Raw genomic sequence first — 27946 nt, 5'->3', positions numbered from 1 at the left:
CATGTAAATGATCCTTCGCTGTTGAAGGAAAACATACTGTCAACTCATTCAAGGTCTTTACACTGATTGTAAACTGTGGGCTGGGGTGCTGCTGAAATTAAACTTCTAATGAGAGGACTAGACCTTTGTGTCTTCATTCATTGCTGTGTTTGGCCTGAGTTAGGGCTGTGTTACTTTATATATACGTTAGAAAACTGACATGATGATTCTTAAGTTCAAGCAGGAGCTTATTTGTGTTCAATTAAGATGTTGTCATCTCATTTGTTGATAAAGTGATCACAATCAAATGTTGTCGATCCACCAGGGGCATTGGGCTTTATTACAGTCGCTACAGCCAAGAATAGAAAAACAGACAGGACAAGTACTTTGATGAGAAATACAAAACATAGTAAAGAGTATAAAATAAAAAGTTTGTGCATTATGATGCAATCTATATATAAAAAGCAAAGTACAATGTGTAAATACAGCATACAGAAGCTAATTGTTTTCTTCTATTTATAAGTTTATATCATTTATTGACAAAACAAAACCATATATGAGCGAACACAAAAAGCCTTAATATCCGCTAAAGCTAAAACACATGGTGTGAATGACCACGGGTCGAGTCGAATTTGAATGTCGGGGCTTACGGACACTTAAATGACACCACAGGAGCAGTATGAAGGCATTCTATGTTTTTTTTCTCCCTGTTGTTTTTTTACATTTAAAAAAATTGGTCACCAGTTAATTGGCTGCAACGCTGTTTACCCCTGAAACTTCTCAAGTGTTTTGTGGACTCAAACTCTTCGCACCACCTCTCCATCGGCACAGTGCCGAGCAGATAATGGGTGAATTTATTTTTTATTTTTTAGGTGACCTATCGTTGAGAGACATCTTCGGTGCATTTTGGGTGCAACCAAAACTTTTATCTGCAAGAACCAGAGAAGCGCTGCAGCCTCCACACTCCCGTACGGTAGGTGGCGCTGCGAGCAGCGTGGACGCTGGTCGGCTTCCTCCAGGCTCGCGGAGAAGCAGACTGTGGGCATGAAGCACTTTGACTGTTCTGCTGTCGTATCGTCGCTCTCGACCAATCACAGTCCTGCAAACCCAGACACCGCCAAGATCAGATTGAGAGTCGCGCTGCTGTAGCAAGAGGCTAACACACAGAGGAGGCTAACGAGCAGCTTGCTAACCTGCGAGGCGCACCGGGTGAGTCGCTCTCATCGACTTGTGGCTCTCGCTGTCAATCCGCCTCGAAAACAAAGTTGTCCATTTTTACAGACGCGTGTTACCGAGCAGTCGGCTGAAGCCGGGGGTTGAAAACGAAGCTGCCCGGGGGGAACACGAATTTAAACCCGAAGCTCGGGTCTGCTGGTGTTCTCGTTGACAGCTGTGGATTAGCTCGCCCGCTAGCTGCTAGCTAGCGTAGCGCTTGTTGGCTAACAAAGCGCCGGTGCTCGAGGCTTTTCAAACCGAAACATCCAGTCAGGTCGTCGCTAAAATAACAAACGGAGCATTGCTAACTAGCAGAGCAACAGCACTGAACACTATCCGTTCACTTCAATGCGTTTTCTGACAAGTTGCTAATGAACTGTATGTGTAGTTGAGACTAATGGAGTCACCAGCAAGGGCTTTTAGTTTAATGTAAAGGTTCACGGTGATTGTTATGGATCCGTTATCTTCTGCTAAACAAAACTATATTTATTTCACCAAAGCTTTTTCATCTCAAACAGTCGTGTAGTGAAAATGTCATGAAAACGTGAGATAACAGATCAACTCCATCAATAATAAACGAACAAAAGTTAACACAAAATATTGCACGAGAATGTAAATATTCAGGTTAGTTTAAAACATAGTTTAATATTAAATGGTGATAAATGTGTTCAGGTTTTCCTGAATGTAAACTCAGGATGCTGTTATGTCTGTTGCTGACTAAGGCGAGGTGTAACATGTGACAATAACATGTCGATGATTGTCAATAACATGAGAAAACAGAAATGATCTCATTCCTAGCAGCAGGCATTTCAGAAGTAGTTTCGAAATATATTTGCTGTTAGTGGTACATATACATGATCCCCACTCACAGGAGGAATAAAGCACTTTTTCTTTATGCTTGTTGCCTCCATGTAATTTTTTTCATGTGGTCCATCTTTCTTCAATTGAAAAGAGGACTTTTTTTAATGCAGCTTCCCCAATCGACAGACAGGCAGAGTCCCAGCTTCATGAGCTGAACAACAACACAACACAGAAACCTGAGGAGACCACAAACACACGAGCCAAATACCCATCACTGCTAAAATACTCTGCCCGTAGAATTAAGTGTAAAACAGTGTAAAAGTACTTCGACTTGACTTAGTTTGTTTCCTGTTCAGAAGGGATTTAGACCTCCTCTTCCTCCATTCTCTAATGCCAACAACAACAGCCGTCGAAGGAACGGGGGAGTGCACTCGTAAGTGCACAGAATCACTACTTTCGCCTTGTCCTCCTTGGTACACGCGTTTCTTTACATGTTCACCCACACTTCATTTTGTCAGAAATGTGTAGCATGCAACCTACAAATGCTAAAATCGAAACGCGAATCATTTCCAAAACGTGCAGAAGCTAACTAGCTAGCTAGCTGTGAGTGAGCTGGATGTAAGGGCTAGCGGTAACAGTTAGCTAGCTGCATTCAACAAAAGCTTGTTCACTGCTGCCCCGGGACCAGATGAATGTTGTTACTACTGCGTGCATCCTCGATGTGTGTAACCGTGTGGTGCGATCACTCAGTGTCGGATCTTTTTGGTGAGGTAAAGTTAACACGTTTGCGTGACCCGTAGAAGTTCGACGATGCCTCTCCGGAGGACGTGCTCGGTACCTGAAGTAGGCCTCCTGCACACTTAGCGCAGGAAAAGTTGTGGCCATCGATGGGTTGTTAAATGTGGGTTTCTGCAGACACGCTGCATTCAGAACCGTCTCTCAAAGCATCACAGGATGGAGCTCTTTATTAAATACACACATTTTCCGTCATTTTGATTCCTGTAAGAAGAATACCCGGTAACTCAAGCTAACGTTGGTGATGTAGCTTTGCACAATGTGCTGGCAGCAAGCTCTTCATATGGGCCTTAGTGCAACAACAAGTTTAGTTTTATTGCATGGCTAATACAAATGAATACATGTATTTAAACGCAGGATATATTGTGCATAAAAATGAAATGTTTTTTGCTTTATTTATAAATGAACCACAGTCATTATTCAGTAGTTTGTCCTCTGTGTCTCCAGGGTCTGAAGAGTGAAGAATTAAGGGATATTTTCTTTTCAGTCTGAATCTCAACTCCTCCGGTCCTTTGGGATCATGGCAAAAGATGTAAGTAATGAGACTCATGGTTTTTACTGGGAAACAGTTGTGCACATTGTTTCACTTTGCAGATATTGTAGCTGGTATTAGCTGGTGTAGCGGTTATGTTGCTCCCATAATGTTATGTTTACACTCCTGTTTTGTTTTTTAAAATCTGGACTCATCTAACTTGTTGAATTTTAGATCGTACTAAGTTCATGTCCTCTGCAGGCTGGTCTGATTGAAACAAATGGAGAGCTGAAGGTTTTCATTGATCAGAATATGAGCCCCAGCAAAGGTACAAATTATTAATAATTGTCATCCACACAGAAAATGTACAAAGTATTTTCTTTAGATAACAAAGTCAAGTATACGAAACGGACATGTGTAGTCCTATGTGCTGTAAGCAGGACGATAGGGGGCAATGGAGTTTCAGTCATAAGCTCTACTCATTACTGGCCTTCTTATGTCCTCTATCAGGTGTCCTATCTTTGGTTACTGTCCAACCCACAGCTGTCCCTGTGGCCAAACAGCTACTACCCAAAACCCTTGGGCCTTCCAACGTGAACATCACTGCACACATGCAACATGTGCCACACATGGTGAGTGATGCTTGACAATCGTCTCACTTTTGTGCTTTCACAACCACATTTGTGTGAGAGTTCAGAACCTCTCAATAGATATACAACAGTCAGTTTCTTAATTGTCAGTGACCTGCAGATGCACTTGTGTATGAATGTGCATTACATGCTGGGTTTCTCTGCAGTGTCTTACTGTTGTGTAAGCCCCCTCTATTATCATTGTGAGGTGACCGGGGCGGAGGGTAGGTGGAGGCAGTTGATCCTAAGCTTATCAACTCTACAGTCAGCAGGATTACACCCATCATCCCATTATACTGTAGATATGTAATATATACATAACGCACATCAGCTTAGATATCACCTGAGTGATGCAATCGTCCATCTCTTCGATACCTCATTACTATTATTAATGATATTTTAAAGCAATGTGTTGAATTGATTTGATCAAACCATGGTCATGACTGGTAATTAATTAGTCAATAAATATCTCTCAAATACTCTTTCTTTATCTTTTTCCTGATGCGAGGGACCCCATACACATTAACTTTTCTCTTCAGTAAAACTTTATTTACATGATTTATTTTTAAAACATAGTTGGTTTCAAGTTCACCCTCTTGTCCTCTGCAGGTAATTGGAACACCTCAGAGGCCCACAGTATCAAATACCATTTTGGTGAACAGTCCTCATACACCAAGTTCCCAGTTCCTCACTCAGAGTCAACCATCTGACGCTTCTCCATGGTCATCAGGGTAAGTCCTCAAAAAGGCCCTCAATTTTTGACTTTGTTCGAGCTCTGTCAGGATTAAGTTTTAATAGCATGTGTAAAGTCTGATATGATCCATGTCAAAAAGGAAATGCATACATAATAATCATTGTGCCTCTATGGGGGGTCTGTTCTTCTCTGCAGTAAGCGTGGTAAGAAAGGAGAAAAGAATGGGAAGGGCTTGAGGCATTTCTCCATGAAAGTGTGTGAGAAAGTGCAGAAGAAAGGAGTCACCACCTACAATGAGGTTGCAGATGAACTGGTGGCAGAATTCAGCTCTGCAGATAACCACATGTCACCAAACGATTCAGTGAGTGCTTCATGACATTTTCCCAAAACCTTACAAATCTAAATTTTATGCTTGGTCTAATGAAACGCAATATTAGTAGTTATGTTTTGTTAATATTGAGAATCATTTGTTTTTTCCTTTTTAGCACGTGTATGACCAGAAGAACATTCGGAGGCGTGTGTATGATGCACTTAATGTGCTCATGGCCATGAACATTATCTCTAAAGAGAAGAAAGAAATAAAGTGGATTGGCCTTCCCACCAACTCAGCACAGGAGTGCCAAAACCTAGAGGTAGAAAAACACAAGAATGTCGTTATATTAGCTTGTATTGGGGATGTTAACTCTCAATCAGTGCATGTTATCACTCTTAATAATATTTTTCTTCTATATTAATTTTAGGTGGAAAGACAAAGGCGGCTGGAGAGGATTAAGCAGAAACAATCACAACTTCAGGAGCTCATACTGCAGGTGGGGAAGAGTTGAATGCTTCTGTGTGTGTGATCATCACTTGTAGCCTCTATAACCTCTTATGCCAGTTCGGCTGTCCCAAATTTGTTCCACCTTAAATTAAATGTAGCTACATGTCAATGCCACAGAAGCCATGGAGAAAGCATGTGAGGTCTACAATAACTGAGACTGGCGTTTTTGTGTTTCTTTACATGTTTCTGCTGTGATGGAAACAAGGAGCAAGTTAAATAATGTCCCCTCCCTTTCTTCATAGCAGTTGTGTATATATATGTTTACGTAGGTTATATAAAGAATGCATCACAAAGCTTGATAATGTCCTGTGGGTATGAAAATCTGTGGGAATTCTGTGCTGAGCTACAAACCATTTACTTTGATGGACTGCCTTAACACTGCTGGTGAATAAACCCGGCTAAAGACTGTTTTTTAATAATGTTAAATATCGGGCCACTCTTAAGCAACCACTCTGTTTAGCTACATCAAAGTGTTCATCTTCCCTTGATCTTGTCTTAATAGCAAATAGCGTTTAAGAACCTGGTTCAGCGGAACAGACAAACAGAGCAGCAGGCAAACAGACCTCCACCCCCCAACTCCATCATCCACCTTCCATTTATTATTGTCAACACCAGCAAGAAAACTGTCATCGACTGCAGCATCTCCAACGACAAGTATGTGCTTCATCTTCTGCTTTTTTATTTGAAAACTATAAAGTGTACTCCCAAGGTTTTAAACTAACACGTCAAGATCAGATGCAGCTTCCAGGGTGTGATGCCTGTGGGTTTCTCTCTTTACAGATAGATCTGACATAGTGTGTTTTATAAATGATGTCAAGATAGTAAAATATATGTGATTCTCTGAGATTTGTGTTAAGGAAGCGAAATGCACTGTGGGCGAAATGTTAGGTTTTCTTTTAATTATCCAGACATATTCTACATTTTCCTGTTACAGTCTAAAGTGTTTTGCACTGTCGCTTCACTGTTGTGTTCAGTGCTATCGCTTGGTCGTTCGCTCTTGTTCGAACCCTCTCTTCACCAGCAGTATCAGGAGAAATCCAGAAATCCAACTGTGTGGTTGGTGCAGATTTGAGATTAGATGAGAAAGGTTCCTTTTAGTGGAATTTCCTTGGGAACCAGTTTCACATTATCTGATGTAGGGCCTTGTACCCTGCCAAATAGGATGGTAAGGCTTTTTCAGTGTTTCAGGGTAACACACAAGGTTTGGAGAAGCAGGTACTCAATTGAAGGTGAATCATATGCTTTAGTTTTTTTGACTTTGAAATGTATAATTTTGAGTTGAAGCCACATATATTTGTGTCTGCCTGCAGTTTGATAGCAGCTGTGTTATTAAAACCTTTAATGAGTGCAATGCGTGCTTTATAGTCCGTATGTGTATAAACATAATTACGACCCCCCTGCACTGACCCTACCCCTGAAAACATAATGGATGTTTCCAAACTACACATTTAACGCACAATTTACACAAACAAAGTTAACAAGATCAGATGTTTTGCATCTTTGGTATTTTCCATTCTATGTAATAACTTAACATGTCTTTCTCTCTTTCACATCTGCAGGTTTGAGTATTTGTTCAACTTCGACAGCATGTTTGAGATCCACGATGACATCGAGGTGCTGAAACGCATGGGCATGGCCTGTGGTTTGGAGGTGGGAAAGTGTTCTCCAGAGGATCTGAAGGTCGCACGTAATTTAGTGCCCAAAGCTCTGGAGCCCTACGTTATAGGTCAGTACCACAGCTTGTTTACCTAGAGGCATTTAGATAGTTGGTTCTATATCCTGTAAAAATTCTGAAACCTCAAACCAAACAAATAGAATTAAGAGAGGTACTGAAAGTCGAACATTTTTAATATAATGAAAATGTGTGTGAAATTCATCTGACAACCTTGAAATGATCTCCTGAGAAAATAGTGCCGTTGCAAGTCATTTATTGGAAACATTCAAGGTTGCTTGTTTACATCGTTTGCTAACAAGTACTGACACGTCCCAGTGCTGAGGAAAGTTGGAGAGAAGCTGTATCATGATTATTGATTACGTAAAGATGGACGACATCACAGCCAAAGCATCTCCATCAATCCCTGGTGGCTGGATACAGTATATATCATAAAACTTGCCTTCTCCATGTTGGTTTATGGGACATGGACCAAACTAAAAAGTCAGTTTCTGACATTTTAGGCTGTTCTTATCTCCCCAATGTACGTTGAAAAGCTAATTCTTTCCAGTATGTTTGGCTTTAATTAGTTGCTTGTGATTGGTTGAGAAGGTTTATTGGCGGGACCTCGTTACCTCGTTTGGTGCAAAATGGCAGCATTCATATTCACATTGTGGCTTAATTTCTGAATAGTAGGAAGAAGTGGAGATGCATCGTCCATCATATTTACTCTCTATAATCATGATGTGTTCAATGCTAACGGGTCTTCATTGTAACAGTGGTGTTACTTTAGCAGAATGATAAATTCAGTTATCATCAAATTCATATATCTGTAGCTTAATGTTATTTCTCATTTTTCAGAGATGGCAAAGGGTCCCATTAGTAATGTCTACATCACTGGAGGATCCTCAGCAAATGGAACTCGTTACCCTGCAAGCAGGTGAGAAGCTTAACCTGGAACTCAACCAACAAATGTGACAGAAATCACGTTGTCGTGCTCATCACACTGCTGTATCACCATTCACTTGTTTTCTAACTGAACGATAAAATCCTCCTCCTCGTAGTGATGGCTGCACCGATGGCACTATGGCCTCCAGCTCAAATGACTCTCACTACAGCGGCTCTCGTGTGGAGACTCCAGTGTCGTACATGGGGGATGACGACGATGAGGATGAGTACGACGAGAACGACGACGAAGATTAAACCTGTCTTTAGTTCGCCGCTCCAACAAGCACAGTCCTTCAAACCACCTTCACCGTGGGAATCTAGTCCCCCCTGTTTGTGTGTGTGCTTCTACCACCTTTCCCTCTGCTCCCCATGCCTGTATTTCTGTCTGGCTTTTTCAGGGGTGTAGATGAAAATCGAACAGAAGTGTGTGCGCGTGTTTCGCACCCATCTTTTTCTGCTCCCGAATCCTGTGCACATGCATTACAGCTCTGGGGGTGGTGTCGTCCAAGGGAACTGTGGTCTGTGGCCCTGCCACCACACTGAAGTCTTTGTATGTCTAATCCACTTCTTAATAAGCCATCCCACTAAAAACAACCCTCTGTAAAACCTACTGCTGTTGGAGAATGTATAATGTACTTGTTTGAATAGTTATTCCTATTATGTTCCAGTTACATATAGCAGACACGATGATCAAAATTTTCCATGATGGCCAAATTGTCTGCTTGACGTTTGTTAGAGCAGCACCATGGACTCTGAATGGCCTAATACAGTTGCCATGTCATCTCAGGATGGGGCTCCATCAGATGTGTCGATTTTTTTGTTATGTTCTGGGCAATAATTTGAAATAGTTTGTTATCCCCCTTTTGTTGGGCCGGCTTCCTTCTGTTGTATAGGCAGCTGCTTTCCTGATCTTGTTTGCTAGTTTTGTTTATATATATTTTTTGTATTTCTGGAGTTGAGGAATTCTCCATCACCACCCTATTAACGCCTTGGTAGTGTTTACAAAAATTATGGCACCAGCAAGGTCAGAACTTTCATAACCCCTGGCTCCTGATAGGTAAATAAGCTTTGTTTGTTAATTACGTACATGAGTCCTACAACGATTGTAGCTTATAGTATCCTTTAGAGGCCAGTGGTAAGAGATAAAAAAATTATTGATGTAACAAAATGTGTGGTTGTGTAGGTCTTGGTGTGTTCCTTCAAAGATCTCTTTTAAAACTGAGCAACACATGTACTGACTTCCAAATACCTTTTCTGTAATCTAATATAAGTTTGCAAATTAAATATAGATTGTTTTAATAAGTTTGTTTCTATAATGTATGTAGGTTTGTTGCAGCTAAAAGTTGACCAACAGTTTCTGTCGAGCCTCGGACAACATCGAGTTTTCCGGAGAACTTGAGACACCTCATACCTCAAAGTATTTTTTCTGTACCAACTGAATCATGTAGGTTTCCTGTAAGTTCTAGTAGTAGTTGCTCTTTAAACAGACCATCTGAGAAGATCTGTTTTTAAGAGGCTCATATGGTTTGAGACCCTCTTCATTAAAGCCCATGGCTGCACAGTGGCTCACAGACATCCGTGTGCAGGGGAAAGGTGGGTTTGAGGAGGCGTCTGCTCGTCAGAGGAAATCCTCATAAGTGTGCTCCAAACTCCAGAAGAGGGAGACGTCTCTGAGGTGAGAACAATTGATTCTTTTCTCCTTTGCTTGCAAACTTAATATGTATTTTAAACTTGAGTTGTTACATGATTATTTACATTTCATTTTAGAACAGACATGGATTTACAAGTGTAACCACTGACAATGACACTGCCCTATTTTTAATGAAGTGTGTGCATGTGTTTTTGACATGGAGAAGAGACGAGGGCCAAAATGTAGCACACCCTGTTGTGGAGTCTATTTCAACATGACAACAAGTGTAATCCTGAAGCTGTATAACATGTCTGAGCATGTTGCTTTTAATCAATTTTACCTAAAAAAAACCCGCACATTTTAAAGTGGGTTCAGATTTTTACCACATAATTTAACTTGGAGGGAAGCTCAAATGATTTTACACGACAGGTCTTGGTGAATCCTTCAGCATGCCACATGAAAAACTGTAGAAGCAAAAAATGGGACTAAAGTAATGTCGGGTAACAACAGATTCAATTGTATTGATCTGGATCAGTCCAGAAATTTCATGAGATCAGAAAATTCCAGCACGTTTAAGGGACTGATCTGCGTTTGTGAAATCTGGTGAAGCTTGACTAAATGTAGGACTTTTGTCTTTGTCTGTGGCGGTGGTATGTACTACTGAGTGCTATTCTAGTTTTAATATCAAATGTAATTAAATGTAGAAATATTAACAGAATCTGGTATGTTAATAGAAAACCTGTATAGATTATTTGTTGGCCTCAAACATGATGATTTCGCCACATCTTAATTTTTATTAATCACCAATGACATGATTGGTTGTATGAAATCGAAATGCCAGGTGGTTACTGGTGAAACGTCAGCTGCAGATACTCAGTGTTCCCCTGTTCCAGCAGGTGCTCGCACACTTTGTCTGGGGCATTAGGGTGTTAGTGGATTACTGAAAGGTGTTGACTCAGGTGGGTGTGTGTGAGACTGAGGGTGGTACAGTGCTCAAACTCTGCTGGGATCTCTTTCAGGCACCACTCTCGAGTCCCCTTTTCTCTCTCCTGGCCTCTGCTACTCTTCTGTGATCAGTTTGCCTCTTTTCTCGCCCTTGCTTCGTCCTTCTCTCTGCCTCACCCCTGCACGTTAGATAGCATTTATCCTCTTCCTCCAATGTCTCCTCTCTGCATCGCCTAACAGTCACATACCCTCAAAATGGATATCGGAGGTCTGACCACAGTGGTTGCAAATTCTGCTTACATCAATGCCCGTGGAAGCATCGATGGATCAAACCCTGCAGCAGCTCGGGAGAAGAAGTACCATTCTCGCCTCAAACTGCCCCATATCACTGTGTGCGAGGGCCTGAGGGAAACCCTGGATTTGGCCTTTGACTCGGCCTGTGTGGAACAACCCATCGGCAAACGCCTCTTCAGGGAGTTCTTGGATGCAAATCAAGAGTATCACGGTGCTTGTCGTTTGTGGAAAGACATCGAGGGCTATGACATGGCAGAGGATTCTGACAGGGTGAAGAAGGCCTCAAAGATTGTCCAGCGTTACATGGACACCTCTGCCAAACACTACTGCCCCTTCCTCTCTGAGGACATCATAGCGAAGGTGAAGGAGGACCAGGAATCTGTACGGGATGATTTGTTCGTTGCAGCGTTGGCCAGGACGCTGGACTACCTGCGGGAGGCCCCTTACACTTTCTACCTGGAGAGCCTGTACCTGAAGAGGTTCTTGCAGTGGAAGTGGCTGGAGATGCAGCCCATGGACGCAGACTGGTTCCTGGACTTCCGCGTGCTGGGGAAAGGAGGGTTTGGGGAGGTGTCTGCCTGTCAGATGAAAGCCACAGGGAAACTTTATGCCTGTAAGAAACTCAACAAGAAGAGGCTGAAGAAGAGGAAAGGCTATGAGGTGAGAGAACAAACGTCCCCTTGACTCACCATGATGTTGGACTTTTGTGTAAGATAGTTTTATTCATATGAGCCTCTTTAATTCAAATACACACACAGTATTGTTTTAGAAGACAAGGTCTGCACTAATCCTGTTTATCTTGACTGTGACCATGTTTAACATGAAGGAGCCGTTATGGACATAGTGAAGTTTAGTGCGTTCAGTATCTGACAGTAATGACTTTAAGTTAGAATAAGTTATCAAAATATCAAAGTCACTGAACCATCGCTCTAACTTGTAAATACACTGAGGTACCTGTAATTCAATTATAGCTGAGTAAAATAATGACCAAAAAAAGGAAGTTAAGGTTTATAAAGACAAAATAAAATTTCAAACCATACGATCTCTAATGTGAAAAAAATTCCAATTTAATAAAGAAGAAAAATCTAAAAGGTAATTAAAAAGCAAAGCAAAAGGAGTCAGTTTAAACACAAGATAAAATCAGAGATTTAATTTGCCATAAAGATAAAAACCTGTATATGGTTGTGCTTGTTACTCCAGGTTGCAGGTGCACAGTGACAATACCAGTCTAATAGTAATAAATCTATGAAAGTATTTCTCTAAAAAAAATGACGTGTTTGGCTCAGTCTACACTGTACTTCAATAAAACTGCACTGATGTTTATCCTGCAGGTGTTGAGTGCCTGTATGTTACTGGAGCTAATCACCTTTGTCCCTGCAGCCTCTGTCTCGTTTGGCTTGAGCCTGCAGTATTAAACACTGAGACGGGGATAGAGTGATTACTGAGAGCTTTAGTGAAAAGCTCTTCTGAATGGAACTCCTTGGCACATTTATATCTTGCCCTTGACGTGTCTGAGGTCATTCTTTGAAATACACTTTGTCCCTGACATGAAAGCACAGAGCACAATATTCTTCTTCTCCTGCACTTTTACAGTTTTTATTCTCAAACCTATCTTTCCTACGTCTCCCCTGTAGGGTGCGATGGTGGAGAAGAGGATCCTTGAGAAGGTTCACAGTCGCTTCATTGTGTCGTTGGCGTACGCCTTCCAGACAAAGGAGGAGCTTTGTCTGGTCATGACCATCATGAATGGAGGAGACCTCAAGTAACTTCACACTCACATTGGCTCATTGATGGAGTGACTGCTCTTTACTTTTCTTACCACTTTACATTATTGGCAGCCTCAGACTGATGTGTCACAAAGTCAGCTGTGATACGAGCTGTTGATGAACCATTAATCAACTAACAGTGTCATTACAGTGAGAGAAATGATATGTAATAATACTCACATGTATGTATTATCAATCGCTGTATCTCAGACTGTAAAGATGGGGACATGACGGCTCCCAAAAGTGAAGCCCAAATGTCCCAATCGCCACCTGGTGGCTGACTGCAGTACAGGTTGTAAATTCTCCTCTGTGTTCATGGATCAATCTAAAAGGTCAAAGGTTGGATGGTTCTTAACACGCTGACGTTTGTTTGAGACTCTGGCTCCTAATGAGCAAGAGGACGGCAGGCTGGATACTGGGGGGAGGAGGAGGCGCGTCGTCCATCTTTATATACAGTCAATGAGACAGACACTTGGATGCATGTCACCTCATGTGTGGTGGAAACAGCATGTGAACTAGATCTCAATAACATTCATGAGTAAAGGTCATTTGTTGTAGATGCGCTGGACTTCAGGCTTCATGCAAACATGTTTTCTCAGCAGATGTTTGTTTTCATGAGAGGAATAATCCTGAGTGGTCCCTCTTATAGAGCACCAGTCAGTTAAAGACATATTGACCAACCCTAAATCAATTAAGTGAGATCTGTTGATTAAAAACTATTTATTTGTCCAGAATTTATTTTAATGTAGTTTTTAAAAACGTAAGAAGGAAAGCTAACAGGATTCTAGTCTTATCTGTTGTGTCGTCCCTGTGCCAGGTACCACATCTACCTGGTGGATGAGAACAACCCGGGCTTTGACGAGCCCAGAGCCTGTTTCTACGCAGCTCAGATCATCCAGGGTATGGAGCACCTGCACCAGAAGAGAATCATCTACAGAGATCTGAAACCAGAGAACGTGCTGCTCGACAATGATGGTAATCCTTTTCATAATGTTAAAAACAGCCGTCATCCATGTGTAACTAGTGGCTGAAGAAGATTTCTTTATGTTGTCGAACAGGGAACGTGCGTATCTCTGACCTGGGTCTCGCTGTGGAGCTAAAAGAAGGAAAAACATTGACCAAAGGTTACGCTGGGACACCAGGTGAGTCTCCTCCGTCTAGTGAGTGAAACACGTGTTATTGAAAGATGTCGTCTCACTGTTACCCGATCATATATTTCATTTGTCATTGATTTGTGTTGATTCTTGCAGGGTACATGTCTCCAGAGATGCTGAAAGGAGAAAAATATGACACCTCAGTTGACTACTACACTTTGGGGGTGACATTGTTTGAGTTCATGGCGGCAAAGAACCCGTTCAGGAGTAGGGGGGAGAAAGTGAGTCACCCTTTATTATGTGTGACAGCAGATTAATGAAAAACTACTGAATCGATTGAAAACTTTTGCAGCAGATTAGTTTAAGGGAGCTTTTTATTTAAACGTTCTTTAACATGGTGAGATAGATGGGGCGTCTTGCAGAAATTTTTGTGAAACTCTTTACAAATAATGCAGAAATGAATTTAGGAGAGCCAGGCATGTGTAGAGTGCTAATATCTATGATGGTGATGAAGTGGCCAATCAGCTCTCCGTATACACTCTCAGAGAACACTTCCAGTTTTACCCGTGGATTTATTTCCTCCACTAATGAAGTTATGTTTTCTTCTGCATCTGTTTGTTTGTTAGCAAAATTACACAAAAAGGATGTTTTATGGCTCAGGGTAAAATCCGGATCTGAACCAGGGGGCGAACGCATGATTTTTTTTATTTCTCTTTCTTAAACATTGCAACTTTATCTTTATTTAAATGTGTCGAGTGTTGATATCTATGGACCGGTGACATTTAGTGAAATATCTCTAATGGGGGGCTGGTCTTTATTCAGTGTCTGTGCAGTATCAAATATTCCTGTGAGAAGAACATTTCTGTGTACATCTGATCTTTATATGCAATATGGTGATAAATTGGCCTGTCAACCAAATCCACTTCTACTGTGACTGTACGATAAAGATGATAATGATGAGATGTTCGTCTCTTCTTCAGGTCGACCGTGAGGAGATGAAGGAGCGTGTGCTGAACCGGTCGGTTGACTATCCTGAGAATTTCAGTGAGCATGCGAAGTCGCTCTGTGAAGGGCTGCTGGCCAAACAGGTCGATCAGCGGATGGGTTTTAAGAACGGATGCTGCGACGAGATCAGAGCTCACCCATTTTTTCAAGACATCAACTGGAGGAAACTGAACGCAGGTACAACTCATTTCTTCTTACTTTCTAATCTTCCTCAGTGTTGAACATACATAAAATAATTAATTTAACCCTGACGCTCGCCTCCTCAGGTATTGTACCTCCTCCTTTCGTCCCTGACCCTAAAGTGGTGTACGCTAAGAGTCTGGACGACGTCGGAGCGTTCTCCTCGGTGAAGGGCGTGGCCTTGGAGGATCCCGATAAAACCTTTTTTGACGAGTTTTCATCCGGCAACATCGCCATCCCGTGGCAGGAGGAGATGATCGACATGGGTATTTATGGAGAACTCAACCTCTGGGGCCCTGAAGGCAGCATCCCAAACGACCTCCGCAGGGAGTCCATACTAGAGCAGCCAAAGTCTTCAACCTGCTGCGTGTCGTAGAGTCATTGAAACACCTTGAAAAACATTCAGGGCAGATGCACGTCTCTTCTGAACTTTCTGAATCGCAGAATAGAAACGGTTTTCACTTAAAATTTTTATTCGGGGCAATAACCCCAAAAAACTGAACGGAGGTGGATTTCCAACCAGGAGTTGACTTGATTATTGATTTCGTATTGAAATGTGAAAGTTCTTGACATTATACCCTCACTGGTCTCTACTCTCCCTCCCTCTTCACCTTCACTTCTCTTTCCCCCCTCTCTCTCTGGTTGTATGTGCATGTGTTACATTATTATAAAGCTTTTAGATTTAAAATGTATTTTTAAAATTCACATTTTGAGCCAGGATGCAGTGATGTGGTACCTCTGGTGCTAAGCGACTGTCACATGTTGAACATGTAAGATCTTTATTTCATGTTTTCTCCCGTAGAGAGTATGCTTTAAGTGTTTGTAGTAAGTGTTTCTATTTTCATTTTTTTTCTTATTCACAGCTATTTTAAATCGATTACCAAAAATATGAAGCACCATAAATGCAAAGTTTTATGCTTTTGGGAAACATTTTCTAAAGCATTTATGTAACTTACTTTTTTGCTCTAATACACCTTTGATGAAGGTTTATGTAGATTTATTACCACATGACAATTTTGAATAGAGGAGAAATGATAACAAATCAATTTATTTTTAATAAATTACTGAACAAAAGTTGAATAACATCACAAATGTATGAAAAAGTACTGGTGAATAAAATCTTCTTAAATGAAAACTTGAGACAGGAAGTTAATTTTGTTTCTGTGTGATAAGAAACTAAAACACTATCTAGGAATGTCTTGAAAACACAGACCAAAACCAGTCTTTACTTGGATGTGAGAACAAATGGAATCTCCTGTTTTCAAACACCTCATTTCTAACTTTTGGCAAACTGCCCCTCCTCCTCAGGCTCATGTCACTCCTTCGCTGTGGCCTGGTAGATCCTCACCTCCTGCTGTGGGAGCTCAGTGAGCAGCTTCGTGTTAAAACTGCTCTCAAAGCGCTCAGTGAACCTCAGGTCTGACTGGAACCTGATCTTATTGGCCCACAGCAGCGTAGTTCGACTTCCCGGTCTGCAAAAATGACGCATGGTCTCCAGCAGCTCCTCCAGGGAGTCGTGGTGATAGACGACGTCGGCTGCGAGCACGTAGTCGTAGTGGTAGGAGAGATGGGGAAAGTCCCGCTCCAGGTGCTGAGCCCAGGTGAGGGCCGCCACCTGAGGGGTGTAGCGGGAGCGGCCCTTGGTGTTTCGCAGCAGGTTAAAGGTCAGATTGGGCAAGATGTCCGGCAGGTCGGTGGCTGTCACCCAAGCCCCTGGAAAACAGAAACCTGCTGATTTCATTTTTTATTGTCCACAAATTCAAAACCATCAATGAATTATTGTTGCCACCAAGATTTGTCTTTTGAGCCCAGTTCTCGTTAAACTCATTCTTGTGTCATTTCACTTGATTGTTGTGTGTTTAAGTGACGTCACTAACACCATCCAGCTGCTGGGAAGTCTACATATGTGTCATAATCCACACATGAAAACAGTCCCAGACTAATGCTTTTAAACTTTGGTGCCTGTTTTAGGAAATCACTGAGCACTTTTCTCTTTAGAGATTATACAAGATATTATTAAACTCTTTATGTCGTCTGTGGGAACCAGTGGAATTCTGCCAAGGACTTTATATTCTTGTCTGCTTAGTTTGCATGATTACGTAAAGACTGCAAAAACCAATTTGCATGAGGGGTACGGTATAACCCAAGGAAGAACACATTCAAATTTGGTGCAGCTCCATCTCAAAGGTTCATGTTTCTTTATGAAAAAAAATAATTTTTAAAATTTAATTTAAAGTTATTAAATACAAATACACTTAACAAGTGAGCAACCAAAAAAAAAAAGAAAACATTAACTTGTGAAAGCCCTGAAGCTGGTATAAGAATTTCTAAAACTTATTTCTACAGTATTTTGTAAGTATGTAGTTTTATAAGTGTTGAATATTAATTGCCATATGGAAAAGAAGGAGAATGAGGGAAACTGAAAGTGTGCTGGCTGAATATAAGAATGATAAACCTTCATGACTTCACTGACCTATGTCTCTCTGACAGGACCGGCTGCATATTCAGTTACAGAGAAGACGTACAGGTCAGTCTTTAAACTCTAATTTTGTATGGGTAACGTAACTGATGCTCACGTTGAAGTGCTTCTGAATTATTGTTCATAAATTCATGGATTTCATTTCGACAGACAAATGAAGAGAAAACAGATCTGTAGAAATGCAGGGATTCTTTCTGACTGAAAACATGTTTTATTTGATGGGGATAAATTAACTTGTGTTTTCACTGCATGCATAATAGAGGAGCTGAAAGGATGAGGACATCTTTTAAAATGTCTTTACATTTCACTGGCTTGTCTGCAATGTGAGAAATGTGGTGTGGGTGGATGGTCATGGTTCTCAGACAAAGAATCTCAATGTTTTTAAATGATCCCCTCATGTTCCCTCCACTTTCTCCACTAGATCAGATGTTGCTTCTGCACAAAAGACGAATAGATTTCTGTTAAGTATTCTGTGGATATTCATGCAGCAGAGGGGATTAACCTGATATGACTTTTTATTCACTATTATCGTTGGATAATAGCTCTTTTGCCAGATTCAGCCTCATAACATACAAATTTACATTGGAGCCGTGAACCTTGTTAAGTTATTGCAGCCAGAGACCATGGGGATCAGTCATGACATCCATCTTTATATAGAGTCTATGTCTTATAAACAGTACTAAATACTTAGCCTTACCCAGCAGACTTGCCACTATGGAGAGTAAACCAGTCCCGGCTCCGACCTCCAGCACGGCTTTGTCCATCAGGTTCACTTGTCTCCGGCTATTCTCCAGAAACTGACACAAAGCGACAGCCTGCAGAGCAAATTCTCCTCGTTACATCAGTTACGACCATGTCAGTGAATGAGTACTAACACACCATCATGGTAGAACGTACCCCGGGCCAGATCAGAGCACCATAACTATCTATTGACTCGCGGATGCTGATGTCATGACCAGCAAAATGAAAGGACTCCTTCCCCAGAGCGTAGTAAACACTCGGCTCCCAGATGTTCCTCCGGTCCAAAGCCTCTCCGGACATCTCCTTTTGGTCTGTTTGTGCTGTGGAGCAGGAAGAGGTAAGGTTACGGTTCTGCTCAGCCGCACCTTAAATATGTAAAGCAAAATGACACGACAGTTGATTCCTACTTGACCTTCATCTGTCGTTTCCTGCTTGGTTTGCAGTCTCGCATCCTGGATCTTGTCATCTGCCTCCGTCTGGTTTCCAGGAGTCTTCTGTCGCACAGGTTTGGAGACTTTGGACAATTTCTCCATGAGCAATAAATACAACTGAAAAAGAACATTTTTGTCAACTCTTCAATTTCATGCTATTGAATATGTTTAAGACACTTGCTCCTCAGACTCGCCTCACATCAGCCTATAGTTCCAGAGCACGCAGGATATTTAGCCATACCAGTGATACAGTGATATAACTTGTTCTGCTTAAATGCTTTGTGTTTTTCTGCTCATCCCTGTTAGAATGGTCATATGTTGAATTTTCTATCTCCACTAATGTATGTTCAAATGAGAGCTGCACATAGAAAAGTAAAGAATAATTTCCTCAATTATTAACTGACTGTCTTATAAAAATGCTTACAAATGAATCCATTAAAAACACATTAACTTAAAAAGTAATTTATTGTGACATTTAAATGTCGAATGATGAAAGTAATTCACAAATCAAATATTATTCCATCAATAAATAGTTCAAATTTCAAAGGGGATCTTACAAAAGCAACCGTTCAGTTAGTTATTTACGACATTTTTCTTTTTCTATTTCCATTTCATTGCTGTTAATGACTTCTCCACTTTATTTGTAAAATGCTAGTATCCTATTACATGCTAAATTAAGATGGTGAGCATAGCAAAACATGCCTTCCTGATATCAGCGTGTTAGCATTGAACACTGACAAAATGTAGTTTATCTGCTGTACCTTCTAAAAACTAATGAATATACGCATCAAAAATAACAACATATATGAATTAATCTGCCCATACACAACACTTGTAAAACACCACACACTGTTTATTTTTGTGTGTGTTTTATTTTTAGTGAGCTCTGTAAATGATTTGTGTGTTTGTGATCCGTTCTGTAAAAGTTGGACTTGGATCAGAGTCGAACAAATGACCCTGCACTCTGTTCTGGAGCCCAGAAACACAGCTGGTTAAACCCTGAGGTCAACACGCTGCACACAGAGACAAACAGGACACACCTCAGATGCACATCACAGTCAGCTGCACTTACACTCAAAAATGACAGAAAGCGTTTGATGTGAATTGAAAGTCATCAGTTTTGAAATCATCCAAAGTGTTTTTTTTTCTATTCTTCTTCTCATTTGATTGAAAAAACCAAAGAAAGAAAAGGTGAAGCCCCTGTGACGGTGTGAAACCTACCTGTCTGAACCAGTGGCCTCTTATGTCCCACGTCTCGTTGTGCGCTCACGTCTCTGCTGTGTAACACAATGTGTGTCCTTGTGTTTATAGAAGCAGCATCGTTGATGACACACCCCTGAGCCCGGTGCCGGTCTGTGGGGTCTCTGGCAGACGGATTTTTGGTGACAGAAGCAAACCAACAGATTTACAAACATCTGACAGGGAGAGAAACACAACCCAGACCCCTCCCAGCACTTTAACATCCACCCTCACTGTCAGTGTGGATATTAAAGTCTATACAAGACTTCAGCTGTTAAATCACATCCATTGTTTTAGTTTTTTCTCAAGACTTTTTGCACAACATCTGTGAGGAGCTTCTTATTATTCCCTCCTTTTGTTCATAACAGACCAGACATCTGGCAGCACCGGCAGGAGCTCCAGGTAGGGACACGTAAACATTTGACAACAAAATGTATTCACACTGTGCACAGCGCTCATATATTTACATATTTATGTTCATCCCAGGAGCATGTGGAGTTGTATGGGGTCTGTCAGGGACGTGTGGAATGGATGTGTTGCCACCTGGCATGCTCCGAGGAAAACAATGTTTTTTTTTTTTTCACATCGTATAAACTATTTCTAAGGCAGTCAGCAGCAGGATGAGGAAACTGTTCTCCACTGAGACGTATCATTAAATCTAAACCTGGAGCTTTGGTGAAAGATTTGATTCACAGCTATATTTTTTGCAGCCCATGTCAATAACTTTATTATATTATGAAATAAAGCTAGAATCAGATTAGTTCTCTCTTTTCTGACGTAAAAACCTTCAGATTGGTTCTTTAATATATCTTTTCTTTAAGTTTTGTCTTGTTTTGCTCTGTGTTTGATCCCCATGTATTTGTAGAGTACTTTGTAATTTTGTTTGGATAAGTGCTACAGAAATAAAACTTTGGTATTCTTATTTTCATTCTTATTCTTATGTCCTTCCCCCTCTTCATTCTCTCGTACCTGTTGTTCTTGTTAGTCACTCGTAGAATAAAACCTTTAGATAGTTGAGAAATGACAACAAATATAACACAGAAGTGAGTTACAGTAAAATACATTGAGTTACTGAGGCTTGTAAATATCCCCCCCCCCCCAGCGTTTTTTGTGGGGTCCCCCAAGGGTCAGTTTTGGGTCCCCTCTTATTTACCATACTTTACATGCTACCTCTGGGGCGAAGCATGCATAATAATAACACTGATTTTCATTGTTATACCGATGAGGACTTTGTAACTTTGTTTTAAAAGGTGCTGTATAAATAAAGTTATAATCATTATAAATGTAGCTATTAGTGCAACTTGTTCCATGAGAACTGTTAAACTTCTAAAACTCATCTCAGCTCACATTTGCAGTGTGTTTCTATGTGTTTTATTCTTTCTCTCCCAGTCAACTATTGATTTGCACATATTTCTATTTAGAAAATCAATTATTAGACTTTTAAAAGTAAAGTCCAGGTGCATCATCATTATCACAGACAATATCTTGACCACACTGTGTAAAGCTTTGACTTTTTGGCTTTGATGCTAAGCTGATAGTTTACTGATGCACTCAGAAACGATCCGCAGTATCATAAAGCTAAAATACTATAAATATAAGATCAAATTAAATTATTTGAGTACATGACTATCCTTGTCATGAGGATCACATTATGGTATCACATTAAAGACAATTCAAACAATTACTTGGCTCAGGCGTGGTCACCCCCCCATGAAGCACACAGATGAATAAAATCCACAGATTAGCGCTGGTATGTATCTGTACTATAAAAGGCTGCGTTGTAAACATTGGCTAGAGTCTGTTTTAGAACCGGTGGCAGAGTGCAGCTTGTAATGTGAAGTTTATGACTGAACATGGATACAGGGGTATTCATCGTACCGAGGGCTCGTAAGCCAGGCTGCTCACGAGGCTTTAGATGGGAGGATTCACTGCCACACACACACACACACACACACACACATGGATGTCAGCAAACAACTGGTTGTCCTGCGTGAACTGAGAAAATGAGTTGAACTGACAGATGGCAAACAGCAACACTGAGTCACTCTCATTTAAATGGCAACACTAATAATCAGTCAAGGTATTAGGGGATTTTCAGGGCATCAGGATCTCAAGACCAGGATCCCATTCATATTTATCCATATTCCATTCATCAATCACTGATGAATGAATGTCATTTTGGAATGAAAAATAATGTCAAAACCCTTTTTCAACAGTTATTCATCAGTTTTAATGTAAATACCCAGCTGGTGATAATGATTTACCAGAACTGTTTAACCCTAGAGTCTAAAAATATGACTTTCTAATGTGCCCAGTAATGCTGTCAGATACCTGGTGTCTCCCCAGTAATGAATTGGAAATGCAAATTCCACCATGATCTTTTAAACCCGGCAAAAGTCACTTTTCCCGGTAGAGGAACAATAGTGAGTCTGCAAGGTTCACATTGTGTTTCTCAGAAAATGAATCCAACCATTTAATTTGAATCTTCTGTTTTTGATAATGACTTTGTTTGTGCTGGCGATGCATGCGCGTAAATAAAGAATGAAAAATTAATAAGGAAAGGCAGAAGGATAAAGAGCTGTCAGTCATCACCTTAGAGACGGTAATCCTCACCTCCAGGCCCAAAGGTCAGGGAAGGCTTGCAGGCCAGTGGAAAATGAGTCATGGTCACACAGCAGCAACATGTGAGGCCCCGGCAGGCTTTACAGTAGCTGCATGTGTGGCCTGACTGTGTGAATACATCAGTTACTTGGTGCTAAGCTGCTGTGATTCATAAGAGCATGTAAATCTATGATGATATTCAAGTATTTGTTAATGTCTGAACTCTAACTGTGCTTTTCTTCACATGATAAAATTGCACCTTATGTATTAACAATATGCAGTTGATGCAATCTAGAATACAGTTAATGTGCCATTTTGAGACACATTCAAGTTGGATTTAAATGTGTTTAAATACATTTTTTGGATTTTTGGATGGTGAAATTGTTTTCACGGTTTCTCAGTTTACACATTTAAAGATATTTTAATCATCATCTCATGAATGTAGTTCTTCAATACTATTTGTAATCTTTTATCTTTATCATTATTGCTCCCATGCCACACACACACACACACACACACACACACACACACACACACACACACACACACACACACACACACACACACACACACACACACATACATACACACATTATTATTATGCACATTACCTGTCCTCTAAAAATCCAATAAACACATGACAATGAAAAAGCTTTTCTGTTGCTATCTTCTTAAGTTCACCAGAGGCTAATAAGAGTTAAATAAATGAAGCAGGTCATTTCCAAAATAACAAAACCTTTAGCTTCAAATCTTTTGTTTTCTCTGCCTCTGCTGCTCAGCAACAAAACACGTTCATAGACAATAATTATGAATAGATTTTAGGTTTGTTATAATGATGATATCCCCTCTTCTCTTTTGTAAATCAATAATAAACCAGAAAAAAACATATTCCGCTCCATTACGATTTTTTATTGCGTCCATCAAGGAATTTATATTTCCATCAGCATTTCTATATATTTTTTCAAGCAGCATTATTAAATAAACACAACACCACAGATGACCATGAGACTTCTGTCTTCTTGTACTTGAAATTGGTGAAGTGTTTCATAATCTATGACATCTGCTGTGACTTAAAGTCCAACGCTGGTCCCTCTCCCATGATCACAGCATCTGGGAAGGCCTCTTGATATTGAAATGGTTCATTCCCCATCTCGGACTCCAGCTCCATGATTGGTTCTTCTTCAACCCTCACAAGCCCCTCCTCTTCTGACAGAGGTTTAACGATGGCCTCTTGATATTGAAACGGTTCATTCCCCATCTCGGAATCCAGCTCCATGATTGGTTCTTCGTCCTTCATCACAAGCCCCTCCTCTTCTGACAGAGGTTCAAAGACGGAATTTTGGCTCTGAAACGCCGCCCTCAAAGACTTCTCTATCTCGGACAGCTCTGCATCGCCCCCTTCCTCTCCAAACATGCCGACATTGTCCTGTGGCTCCGACTCCATGACTGGTTCATTCATGATTTCATAGTTTCTCTCCATGTCCATGTGCCTCTCTTCATCCTCCTGATCCGGTTCATCCTTCACCTCCAGGTTCATCTGCACCTGAAACTCCTCATCAAACATCGGGTTCTCTATGAGTTCTGGCTCTAGTTGAACATCTTGTTCCACCTTAACCTCTGACTCCACCTTGAGGTCGGAGTCAGCTCGAGTCAGCTCTAGATCCACCTTAACTTGTGGCTCTGGTTTACCCTCTTGCTCTGCTTTTAGCTCCTGCTCCACCCAAACACTTTGACCGTCTTTAACCTCCTGCTCCACCTTATCCACTTGCTCCTCTTTAACCTCCTGCTCCACATTAACCTCTGGTTCTTTAACCTCCTGCTCCACCTTATCCACTTCTTCTTTAACCTCCTGCTCCACCTTATCCACTTGCTCCTCTTTAACCTCCTGCTCCACATTAACCTCTGGTTCTTTAACCTCCTGCTCCACCTTAACCTCTTGTTCTTCTTTAACTTCTCGCTCTGCTACGAATGTCTGCTCCACCTTAACCTCCGGCCTTACTTTAGCCTCCACACCTTCCTGCTCCACCTTCTCGTGTGGCACCACTTTAACCTCTACTTCCTCCAGACTCTCTCTCTGGCTCTGCTCCATGTCCTCTGGAGCTGCAGGTGATTTTTCAGAGCCCAGTCTGATCTGTGGTGCAGGAACCTCCACCTCCACATGACCCTGCACCGGCACCCAGTCTCCCACCAGAGGGCGCTGCTCTTCTGTAGGTAAGTCTGAGTCTCCTTCCACACCAGGAGCAAATGGAGGCATTGCCAGAGTCACTGTAAAGAATACATATGAAAAGTAATGAGGCCCAGAGACAGAGCAGAGCCCCCACTGCTCCTTTGTATGACTCCTATAGTGACATAAACAACTTCAAACCAGATGTTTGTGTTTTTATCTCGTGTTTCTTTTTCTGTCTTTTTCTGGTAATTCTGCATCTGTGTTTTTGTGTTCTCTTTGTGTGTCTGTGATTGTGTCTCTTTTCATTATTTTGCATCTCTTTGTGTGTCTTCTGTGATCATTTGATTCAAGAAATGAAATCAAGTAAAAGTACAAGACTGATTTTTCTACATGAGTAAAAGTGAGACTTTGAAAAATACATTGGATCCAGTGTACAACATCACCCAGATATCAAACCTCTCCGGCCTGCGGACAGTGTAGAGAAGAAATGGAAAAACCAGAATTTAAAAAAAATGCTGCTGTGACGCTCAAAGTCTTTCTCGTTTGTTAAAGAAATAAAAAGTACATCAAATACTCCAGCAATTACTCCCCCTCCCTCCCACCCCTCCCCCAGCTTGTATCAAACAGTATCCCTGAAACCCAATGAACAATAGGAATGAGTAGAGTTAAGTAGAAATCAGTGTTTTGGGTAACATACTTAAAAATGAAATCTCTTACCTGCAACACTCAGTGAGAACAAAACAAATGTCTTCATCTTGACGTGTTGGATCAAATCTGAATATTTATTTACAACAATAGACTGTGATGAGTGTAAAATCTGCCCCACAGAGTTTTATCCACCTGCTCATGTGTCTCCTCTCAAAGCAAATTGCTCTTCATCAGCTTTTCTTATGGTTCCTCTAATCTCTATGATTATGATGGTCCAGCCCCTTTTCATTTCTTCACCCTTTCAGTAAGTTATAAACACGGAGACCTTCTGTCACCGTATCTCGTTTTTTGTTCTCTTTTGCTTCCTTGTGGCATGAAGTGGGTCATTAGTGGTACGAAGGGCAGGAATGATGAGCTAAAGCTTCAGCCTTCACCCTTTCTGTCTATACATTTGTTTTGTTGTCCTTTATTTCTTTATTTCTTTGTTTTGTTGACCAATATTATTTTCCTGGAAACAATGTGGAGCAAAGATTTGTGTTGATCAGAATCAGAAATATTTTATTGATCCCTTGAGGGAAAACTGGGTTTCATTACAGTTGCTCCCACAAAGAATAGAAATAAATACAGACCGAGACAAATAAATATGGTATAAAAGATAAAAATATGTGCATTAGAAAACAATATACAGAAAGAAGCCGGTTAAAATAATTTATTACTGAAACACTGCACCTGGCCTAATCATGTAATGTGGACTCTGACCTGCTCAATGTCAAAGACTGATGAATCATTATTGACATTTCCTGTAAGAACAGTTGAACCCCACACAGAGCAGCTCTGGTGAAATCACTTTTTATTATTTCCTGTTTCTCAGTGATGCCACGAAATGCTGCTGGTTAAAAAAGGTAAAGAAGACAGACTGTGAGGAGGAGGGAACAGATTTGCTTCCCTGTGATGTATAAATCAATGTTAACTCATCTTTAATGTGTGAAAGTTGTTCCTCGTGTCCAAAAAGAAAAGTTCACAGAATAATATTGAGCTCAGTTTTCTTAATTAGTCAAATTCTAAATTCTAATTTCTTTCCTCAGACTGTTTTCCTGCTCTGAAAATCTGAGTTTTGATGCCTTTATATGTCAGCGAACATCCAGTGGAGACATTGTGTTGCTGTTTGTTATTAACATATGTTAAGAGGTTGTATGCTATAAAACCTCATGAGGGAATTTCTCTCACATTCACTTGGACGAAGATGAACTGATTAAACTTTGTAGGTCAGGGGTTGATTTGTTCACATGTGCCAATATCTGTGGTCTCGTTTACCAAAAACTGGTCAAAAATGTTGAACAGGTAAAGTTATGTTTACAAATAAATCCAAAGTTTACCACATGTCAAGAAAAGATAAAAATATTCTTTGTAAAATGAGAGATTAAAGATTTAATGATGACTTTACTCTGAAACACTCTTTTTCTTATTACTTCAATACTTCACCGTACAATTCTCATTACTTTCTGAAACAATATGTAAAACTGGTCAATTAAAATAGATTTAGGAGGAACTCCACTGATCTTAAACACACAGAGGGTCAGTTGTAAAATCAGCTAAAGTTTAGCTTGAGGCTAACGTTAACGTGTCCATGTCACAGAACAAATTTAGTCTGAGTTGATACAAACCAGTCACAGAACTGTGTTGAATTTTATACAGTAAAAAGTTGTCGAACATCACAACACATTTAAAGTCCACCATCTGGAATCTAAATCTAGAATGTGTGACAGTTTGTTTGTGTGGAACATGTTTGTGATCGCCGAGCGGCCATGTGTGTCGCGGTGGACGTGTGTTTGCGTGTGTGTCTCACTGTGTGTTACATGACATCAGTGTGTCACAGCGCAGCAGCTGGGACCGTTGATCGTGAACAGGTGCTGCAGCTGAGGTTTTGTGAGTCCGTATATCACTCTCGTTCTCCGCTTGTGTTCATGCACACGTGCCCGCATGTATGGCCCCTGTGTGGGTCTTTGTGTGTGCATATGGCCACAAATGCAAGCATGTGTGCACATTAACCAGACTGAGCGACAATGGCCTGTTGTGTGGCTGCCGCTGCTGCAGGGAAACCTAATAGCCAAGGACACAGTAGCTCAACCAGCAGCTGTTTCATCTCTGCACCTCCGATTACACTCATCACTGAGGACGTGTGGAAAACACTCAGCTCACTGACCAGTTTCATCTGGTCACACTTTAACTAAGAATCATTTCAGAAATACAGATGAATGGTCCTCACCTTGAAGTATGAATAAATATTTGCAGTGCGTTTTCTATTTGCTGTAGATGTGTTGTCTAACTGATGACGATGTTTTCTCGGTTGTGTATGTGTTGTTTATTTACACATTTTATTGTTGTGCACTGAAGTGCAACAGAGGGAAAACACAACAACATTTCCCAAAACACGACCTAACTTCCAAATAAAACAGGAGGTACCTGCTGTCCACAAGGATCGTCAGTGATTGGACAAATGCTCTGTCCATCTTTTAAACAGGAAGAAAATAATTTATCCAGAAAAAGAAATTACAGCCGGGACAAGGGGATCAAACACAGACAACAGATACGCCCTTTTCTGTCAGAACTTAGCAGTGTGTTGTGTTTGCTGTCGCTCTCTTTCATTGTGTTGTTGACGTTGGATATTTTTTTACGCCCTGTTTTCTGATTTAGCGTTGTGTTTTGCTAATTGACGTTGTGT

At 40.8% G+C, this 27946-nt stretch overlaps 4 protein-coding genes and 1 long non-coding RNA gene across 14 annotated transcripts; 3 read left to right on the top strand and 2 right to left on the bottom strand.

Annotated features, from left to right (window-relative positions):
- Positions 1 to 975: 975 nt before the first annotated feature.
- On the top strand, positions 976 to 9306 carry LOC109631414 (transcription factor Dp-1). 8 transcript variants are annotated; one of them, XM_020090166.2, is made up of 12 exons: positions 976 to 1188; positions 3238 to 3322; positions 3524 to 3590; positions 3773 to 3894; positions 4501 to 4622; positions 4781 to 4946; positions 5071 to 5217; positions 5326 to 5394; positions 5908 to 6059; positions 6965 to 7131; positions 7918 to 7996; positions 8121 to 9306. In XM_020090166.2, the coding sequence occupies exons 2-12, from the start codon at positions 3311 to 3313 to the stop codon at positions 8257 to 8259; spliced, it is 1242 nt and encodes a 413-aa protein (XP_019945725.1). In that variant the 5' UTR covers positions 976 to 1188; positions 3238 to 3310; the 3' UTR covers positions 8260 to 9306. The 8 variants fall into 8 exon arrangements, with proteins under 8 accessions (XP_019945725.1, XP_019945721.1, XP_019945726.1 ...); XM_020090162.2 differs by having other exon boundaries at positions 3497 to 3590; XM_020090167.2 differs by lacking the exon at positions 976 to 1188 and adding an exon at positions 1810 to 2428.
- A 1049-nt stretch (positions 9307 to 10355) lies between these two features.
- LOC109631195 (rhodopsin kinase GRK1-like) lies at positions 10356 to 16053 on the top strand. The gene is made up of 7 exons (XM_020089810.2): positions 10356 to 11533; positions 12508 to 12635; positions 13457 to 13614; positions 13698 to 13781; positions 13890 to 14014; positions 14714 to 14915; positions 15005 to 16053. The coding sequence occupies exons 1-7, from the start codon at positions 10835 to 10837 to the stop codon at positions 15292 to 15294; spliced, it is 1686 nt and encodes a 561-aa protein (XP_019945369.2). The 5' UTR covers positions 10356 to 10834; the 3' UTR covers positions 15295 to 16053.
- A 49-nt stretch (positions 16054 to 16102) lies between these two features.
- Positions 16103 to 19927, bottom strand: mettl21cb (methyltransferase 21C, AARS1 lysine b). Of its 2 annotated transcripts, XM_069533081.1 has the most exons (5): positions 19791 to 19927; positions 18551 to 18686; positions 18295 to 18458; positions 18095 to 18212; positions 16103 to 16631 (listed from the first exon to the last, which is right to left on the bottom strand). In XM_069533081.1, exons 2-5 carry the CDS (start codon positions 18669 to 18671, stop codon positions 16234 to 16236), a joined length of 801 nt encoding a protein of 266 aa, XP_069389182.1. In that variant the 5' UTR covers positions 18672 to 18686; positions 19791 to 19927; the 3' UTR covers positions 16103 to 16233. The 2 variants fall into 2 exon arrangements, with proteins under 2 accessions (XP_069389182.1, XP_069389183.1); XM_069533082.1 differs by lacking the exon at positions 19791 to 19927 and having other exon boundaries at positions 18551 to 18804.
- LOC138411851 (uncharacterized) lies at positions 18346 to 20014 on the top strand. The gene is made up of 3 exons (XR_011244337.1): positions 18346 to 18475; positions 18582 to 18643; positions 19881 to 20014. It is a non-coding gene; the product is annotated as an uncharacterized lncRNA (long non-coding RNA).
- Positions 20015 to 23300: 3286 nt separating this feature from the next.
- Positions 23301 to 25456, bottom strand: LOC109631247 (probable serine/threonine-protein kinase kinX). Of its 2 annotated transcripts, XM_069532981.1 has the most exons (3): positions 25294 to 25456; positions 24337 to 24674; positions 23301 to 24234 (listed from the first exon to the last, which is right to left on the bottom strand). In XM_069532981.1, exons 1-3 carry the CDS (start codon positions 25328 to 25330, stop codon positions 23461 to 23463), a joined length of 1149 nt encoding a protein of 382 aa, XP_069389082.1. In that variant the 5' UTR covers positions 25331 to 25456; the 3' UTR covers positions 23301 to 23460. The 2 variants fall into 2 exon arrangements, with proteins under 2 accessions (XP_069389082.1, XP_019945441.2); XM_020089882.2 differs by having other exon boundaries at positions 23307 to 24674.
- Positions 25457 to 27946: the final 2490 nt, after the last annotated feature.

Source organism: Paralichthys olivaceus, chromosome 10, assembly GCF_024713975.1.
Source record: "Paralichthys olivaceus isolate ysfri-2021 chromosome 10, ASM2471397v2, whole genome shotgun sequence".
Classification (NCBI taxonomy): Eukaryota; Metazoa; Chordata; class Actinopteri; order Pleuronectiformes; family Paralichthyidae; genus Paralichthys; species Paralichthys olivaceus.
The sequence above is the reverse complement of the archived record's forward strand: the minus strand, read 5'-3'. Positions and strand labels throughout refer to the sequence as shown.